Below are 7,473 nucleotides of genomic sequence, written 5' to 3' on the forward strand. Positions count from 1 at the left end.
GCCGAAGTATATCTAGCTCGTAGTCCCTCAGAAAAGAAGACATCAATCTCACTTGGAACCCAGGGCCGATCTTGTTATCACTCAAAGTTATCCGAATCAGCACTCACGTATATTACCCATCGATACACGCTATCTCACTCGTCGCTGCCTGTCGAACCGCATCTCTGGAAACAACGCTAAACACATCGCACCATCCACATTCGGCATCGATATATGACCTCAACCATGGCAACAACACATCAAAAGCAGCATACAGGAGGACAGCAAAATACCGTTGCCGATTACATCGACTCTGCAGCTGAGGCTGTTCCTAACTCAACATGGGCTATAGTCCCGCGTTCAAGCAGCAGCCTGGACGAAGGATGGCACCACGTCACATTCGCCGATCTTGCGCGTGCAGTGAACAACATGTCGCGATGGATTGAGCGAACTTGTGGTGTTGCCGAAAAGGTGGGCCAGACAATCGGCTATATGGGGTGAGTGGGGAATCTTCTGTGCTTGTCGGTCATCAATGTTGCATACTTACGCATTGCATAGCGCGAACGATCTACGCTATCTCGTGGTGCTAGCAGCATGCCTGAAGACAGGATACGTGCCGCTATTCACATCGCCCCGAAACTCGCTCGACGGTCAGAAGTCACTCGTGGAAAAGACAGACTGCACCATCTTCTTGACCACAGTCGATATGATGCCGCAGGTCCAAGCAATCAAAGGGGCGGTGCCTAGTCTCAAGATCTACGAGGCGCCGACTACCAAGGAGCTGCTTGATCCAAGTCTTCCCACGGAGCACTACCCTGGCAGACAAAATCGTGACGTGGCCGCTCATAGCTTGATCTTGCACACTTCGGGTTCAACGGGTACGAATTCTATCATCTCATTCGACTTTGCTCTCCACGTCGTTCCGATCCGCTGACCACAACTTTAGGTCTCCCAAAGCCTATATATGAGACTGTCGGCGGTTTGAATACGCTGTATGAACAAGCGCACCTCAGTCCAGAGGATGGACATGAACAAACTAGCAAGCCTTTCCTAGCAGATCCACGCCCCATGCTTGCTGCCGCTCCCTTTTTCCATGGCATGGGAGTAATCGTTATGCTACGATCTATCATGAGCCGTGGCACCATCGTACGATTACCAGCGGATAAGCCTTTGAGTGCAGGCTTGGTCATTGACGTGATCGAGGCTGTAAAACCCTTTTGTGGTATCTTCCCACCGTCGGTACTTGAGGATATTGCTGCAACGCCCAAAGGTATCGAGACAATGGGAAAGCTCAAGTACGTCTTCTTTGGCGGTGCGCCTCTCGGTCCAGGGGCTGGTGACAAGCTTTGTCAAGTGACGAACTTGATGACAACCCTTGGCAGTACAGAAGCCATGTTTATAAGCACCCTCCTCCCATCCAAGAAAGAAGAGTGGGGCTACTTTCATTGGGGTGCTGCTGCGGGTGTCGTCATGGAGCCTGCTGGTGACGACTTGCACGAAATGGTCATCAAACCCAAAGACACGAGATACCAGGCAGTTTTCCATACCTTTCCCGAGATAACCGAATGGCGCACCAAGGATCTGTTCAGTCGCCATCCATCGAAGGCTCATCTGTGGAAGTACAGTGGAAGACGAGATGACATCATCGTTTTGAGCAATGGCGAAAAGTTCAACCCTGTAAGCACGGAGAAACTGCTCGAGTCGCATCCGTGGGTCAAGGGTGCCCTAGTCGTTGGCTCAGGCAAGTTTCAGGCTGGTCTACTCATCGAACCGGAGTGGTCACGAGCCGGCACGCAAGACCCCTCTGCCTTGATCGATCACATCTGGCCGATGGTAGAACAAGCAAATCGTGAAGCGCCCGCGCATGCCCGGATCTATCAGACGAAGGTCGCCGTTGCGAAAGACCAGAAGCCTTTTATCCGCGCCGGTAAGGGCTCAACCATTCGTCTCCAAACCGTTGCCGCGTTCAAAGACGAGATTGAAGCCCTTTATGCGGATGAAGGGTACTCGAGCGATCCGAATCAGAATGCTGACGGTGACGTTGCATTGGCAAGCAAGATTCGTGCTGTCTTCACACGCAATCTTGCCTCATTTCACGACGACGTGGCAGACGATGTCGAGATATTCAGCCTGGGTGTCGATTCTCTTGATGTGCTCGCACTCACCAACGCGCTCAACAAGGCCGTTCGTGGTGCCGAAGTGACCTCATCGATGATCTACAGCAACCCTTCGGTCAAGCAGCTGGCTGCGGCGTTGTCTCAGACTGTGAGCACCTCGCCCGTGCAGGCAAGCTTGCCGCCGACCCGAGAGGAGAAACTCAACGCAATGGTCAGGAAGTATACAAAGGATATGGTACGGCCAAAGACCATGACCAGTGCGGTTACTCGGCCACGGAAACAGACCGTGATTGTTACCGGCACAACGGGTAGTTTGGGCAGCCATATGTTGGAGCAACTCCTCCGAAACCCAGACGTCGAGAGAGTCTATTGCCTAAACCGTTCGGACAATGCCGAAGCACGACAAAAGGAGTCTTTTACCCGCTATCACGACCCAAACGCCGACTTCAGCAAGGCTGAGTTCCTCAAGACAGACTTTAGTGCCGACCAATTCGGGCTTTCAGACGCTACATACGAGCGTCTTCTATCCACTGCTACAACATTCATTCACGCAGCTTGGTCTGTCGACTTCAACCTGTCGCTCGAATCCTACGAGGCCACACACGTAGCAGGTACCTATCGCGCGATAAACTTCGCATCTGCCTCGCTTCACAAGACACCAATCATCTTCATTTCCTCGATCGCCAGTGTGAGCGACTGGCGTAGCGTAGTGCAAGACGGATCCGCCGTCCCAGAATCCATCGCCACGCTCTTCGACAGCGCAATCACGATACCCCAGGGCTACAGCGAGTCCAAATACGTCGCATCTGAGATCCTGGCCACGGCCTCGCATCGCCTGGGTATCAAGACGGCCATCGTGCGTGCGGGACAGCTTGCAGGGCCAAGCACTGACGCGGGCGGTGCTGCGTGGAACCGCCATGAGTGGCTGCCGACTATTGTCCACACCAGCAAGGTTTTGAAGAAGCTGCCGCGGACGCTGGGTAATATGGACCGAGTGGACTGGGTGCCAATGGACGTCGCCGCCGGAGCTGTCATTGACATTGCCAACGCTACCCATTCAGAACCCGAGCCTGTGCAGGTATACCATCTTGTCAATCCGCACACCACGAGTTGGGACAAGCTGTACCCCGTCATACGGAACTTCTTCACCCAGGACAACAAGGACGACATGGAGATTGTAGAGTTTAATGACTGGGTCGATGGATTGGCAAAAATCCCGCAGACGAAAGAGAATGCAGAGCGCGTCCCTGGGCTCAAGTTGTTGGACTTCTACCAGAGTCTGAGGCCGGAATCGATCGGTTTGCCGGCGTTGGACACGAGGAGGACGGAATCTGTGAGCGCTACATTGCGTGAGGGGAGAGCTGTTGATGCGGAGGTGATTAGGAAGTGGTTGGAGCAATGGGCGTTTTGAGGGAAGAGTTGGTGTCTAAACATTTGCTTTCGCTCGCTGCAGAAGTAGTTAGTGCTGCTAAGTTGATTATCTGTTACAAGTGACTAAATTTCGCGACAGAGATAATTGTTAATATTAAACTATGCCGCATACCTTTCCGCCTATCTTACTTCTAGTCTAAAAAAAGCTCTAATTTACTATCTTCTAAATCTATAAATATAGCTTCTAGCTCTAGTCTATAGAACTACGTTTAAGAAGATCTATTATATTAACTACGTTAGAACGTTCTAGCTTCTCTAAATAATATTAAAATCTAAATAGAGCCTCTTAGTGTAATAACTAAAGTCTATCTCTTTAACTATTATCTAGCTAATAAGTTAATTACTAATTAACTATTAAGTTATATTAATAAGGTAATAACTTTAATAGAGTAGATATAAAGTATAAAGAATATAAATACTATAAGTAACTACTTTTTTTTAACTATTAATAATAAAGATACTAGTATTACTATACTAGCGTAATTTAGAATAGAGTATATAACTATTCTAACTATTTTATAGTATAGATTAAGTAGCTAATAGTATACTTAAAGATTAGTTTAATATATAAACTATAATAGGCTATACTTAGAAAGATTCTTAGTTAGAAACTTTAAAAACCTAGTTTAGTTTTAGCTAAGCTTAGAAAACTTTTTTAAAGTATATAGCTACTTATAAAGTTTTTCTTCTTAAAGCTATTAAATTTATTTAATATTTTTTAGTATTTTCTCTTAAAGTTAGCTTTTTATAATTAAATTTAATTAATACTTTAAAAAAGTTTATAAAAACTCTTTTACGATAAATATATTTTTATATACTTTAGTAAAGAACTTAGCTTAGTATACTATTACTTTAGTAAAGTAAAGCTAGAGCTAGAATTAAATTACTTAAATACTTTAATTTATACTAAACTTAAAGATATATACTAAAAAAAAATTAACTAAACTCTACTTAGTTAAGAATATACTAAAGTTATAAACTAAATAAATATTAGTTTTATATTTCTTAAATATATCTAATACTAATTAACATTTAAAGAATAATACTATTTCTCTAGAACTATTTATATAACTAATATTTACTTAGAGAATACTAAACTTTTTTTATTATAAAATTATATAACTAAAAGCTAATATATAGTATATATCTTTTTTTATTAAATACTTTTGTTTTTCTTTCTCTTTTTATCTTAATTAAAATATATGTAGTAAGAGCTAAATAAGTAAAAGCTTAACTTTTTAGATTATAAAATACTTAATCTAATCTACTATAATCTATTAAGATTCTAGAGTTCTAACTCTTTACTAGTAACTATAGTAATTACTAATAATTTAAGCTCTAGATAGTAAATAAGCTATAGTATAATAAAAATAAACTAGAAAGCTAACTAAAATATACCTTCTTCTAGTTAATAAATAAAGTAGTAAGTATTATATTATTATAGATAAGTTACTTAAAAAATTAGTAATATAAATACTTCTTAGAAGTTCTTAAACTAATTATTCTTAAATAATATACTTAAAGAGAAATTTTAAAGAAAGTTAATAACGTTTAAGTAAAGTAGTAAAATTTACTAAAATAAATTTAATATAGCTTTTATAAAGCTAGCTTATAATATAAAATAATTTTATAATAAGTATTTAAAGACTTAGTACTTAAGTACTTTAAGACTAGACCTTAGATAGTTTATAATACTTATATTTATTTTAGATTACTAAACTATTATATAATAAATAGACTATATAAGAATTATTAAAATAAACTAGTACTATATAAAGCTAAAATAAAACTTTAGTAAGTTTTACTTTAGATAATTAATAAGTAAATATAATTTTATAAACTAAAAATATACTAAAGTATATATAAAAAAGCTTAAAGAGAACTCTTTAGATAAGTTATATATAAAGTAAATAACTAATAAATAATAAATATATTAGAGAAAAAAGCACTTATATATATACTATAGTAAAAATATATACTATTTTATATAGTACTTCTTACTACTAGCTATAAACTTTTTTAGCTTTACTTATATTAAGATAGTAAGCGCTTTACGTACTAAAGTAAAAGAAAATAGTAGTAATAAAAATATTTCTAATTTAGAAAACTAGACTTTCTAATTTAAAGTTATAAGTAAAAGAATAAAAAGTTAGAAAAGTAGAAGAACTAGTAGTATCTTAAAAAAAAAAGTCTAATAGAACTCTAATAATAATATACTTACTAATTAATACTACTAAAGTTACTTATACTATAATTAATACTAGTAATCTTATATTTAAAATAGTTTCTACTAAGTTTATTAAGTAAGCTAACCTAATATATATAGAAGTTCTTTAGTATTCTATAATTTAAATTAAAGAAAAAATAAAATAGATAATCTATATAGCGTAAGTATCTATAATTATTAATAAATATAAAGAAAATACTTAGTTATAGAAGATTAAAGATAAGAATAGAATAAAAATTAATCTTTACTATTTCTAAATAAATTAGAATAATATAGTCTTAATACTAGCTAAAAAGTTATTTTTTATATACTTAAGTAGTATCTAAGCTTATAGTAAGAAAAGAAAGAAGCTATATAATATCTTTTTTACTATTTCTACTAGTGCCTTTATAGTATAAATATAAAGATCTAAGAAGAATAAAGTAGTATAGATATAGATAGCTTTTTTATCTAATATATAAAAGACATTAAATAAAAGATTAAAAAAAAACTCTAAAAATAAGCTATCTAATTACTTATAATTATAGTTCTATATATTTAAAAAAAAAAGTAAATAAGTTAGTACTTTTATATAAGCTCTATATTAATTAAATAATTAAAAATATAAAAAAGAATAAAAAGATAGTAAAAGTTTCTTAAAGCCTACTTTATAATATACGTAAAAAGAAACTTTTTATTCTAAAAAAGAAGTTAACTATATATTTAGACTAAGAATTTTTTAAAGTAAGTAAATTAAGTACTACTACTTTTATATTATTTATAAAAAAGCTAAGAAAAGGTCTATACTTTTATATAAATTATTATACACTTAATATAATAATAAAGAAAAAACTAATATTTACTTCTTTTAATCTATAAAATACTATTTTAGATTTTAGAGGCTAAGTAGTTTATAAAAGTAAATATTATCTAAACTTTTTATAAAATGTATATAGTAAAGAGTAATAAATAAAAAATAGCTTTTTATATATAGTTTAGTTTATATAAGTAGTTAGTAATACTTTTAAAATTTATAAATACGTCTAGTACTTTTTAAAGATATATTAATTATATATTAAGAGAGTATTTAGATAACTAGTACTTTATATACTTAGATAATATACTTATATAGTTCTTTAGTTTAAAAAAGATATATAAAAGAAAGATTTAAATTATAGTTTAGAAACTAAGTATTACTAGCCTATACTTAGATATAGATAAGAGTAAGTTTAATATAAAAAAAACAAAGTACTTAGAATTTATTATTAAAGTAGATAAAAGAATTAGTATAAACTTAGAGAAAGTTAAAACTATTAAAAATTACATACTTTCTATATTAATAAAAAGTGTTTAGAGCTTTATAAGCTTTACTAACTTCTACTAAAAGTTTATTAAAAACTTCTTTTTAATTATAGTACTACTTACGTAGCTTATAGAGAAAGAAAGTATCTTTTATTAAAAACTAAATAGTAAGTATTATTTAAAAGGCTTAAAGCTTTATTTATTATTAACTTAGCGCTAGTAACCTTTAATAAAAACTTAGAAATAGTACTTAAGTATAATACTTTTAGATTTATAGTAAAAGGCGTATAACTTTAATACTATACTAATAGTATACTTTAAGTAGTAAAATGCTTTTTTATAAAATATAGTGCTATAAAATCTAACTATACTATCTATAATAAAGAGCTTTTAGTAGTAAAAAAGTATCTAAAGTACTTTAATATAAAGCTAAAAAAG

At 34.8% G+C, this 7,473-nt stretch overlaps 1 protein-coding gene across 1 annotated transcript; it reads left to right on the plus strand.

Moving 5' to 3' along the window:
- Positions 1-408: 408 nt before the first annotated feature.
- On the plus strand, positions 409-3,507 carry J4E84_010885 (putative NRPS-like protein biosynthetic cluster; the record flags this gene model as incomplete). Its single annotated transcript, XM_049393440.1, has 3 exons — positions 409-476; positions 538-857; positions 926-3,507. The coding sequence occupies 3 exons, from the start codon at positions 409-411 to the stop codon at positions 3,505-3,507; spliced, it is 2,970 nt and encodes a 989-aa protein (XP_049238884.1).
- Positions 3,508-7,473: the final 3,966 nt, after the last annotated feature.

Source organism: Alternaria hordeiaustralica (assembly GCF_023758085.1).
Source record: "Alternaria hordeiaustralica strain BMP 2776 chromosome Unknown scaffold_48, whole genome shotgun sequence".
In the NCBI taxonomy this organism is placed as follows: Eukaryota; Fungi; Ascomycota; class Dothideomycetes; order Pleosporales; family Pleosporaceae; genus Alternaria; species Alternaria hordeiaustralica.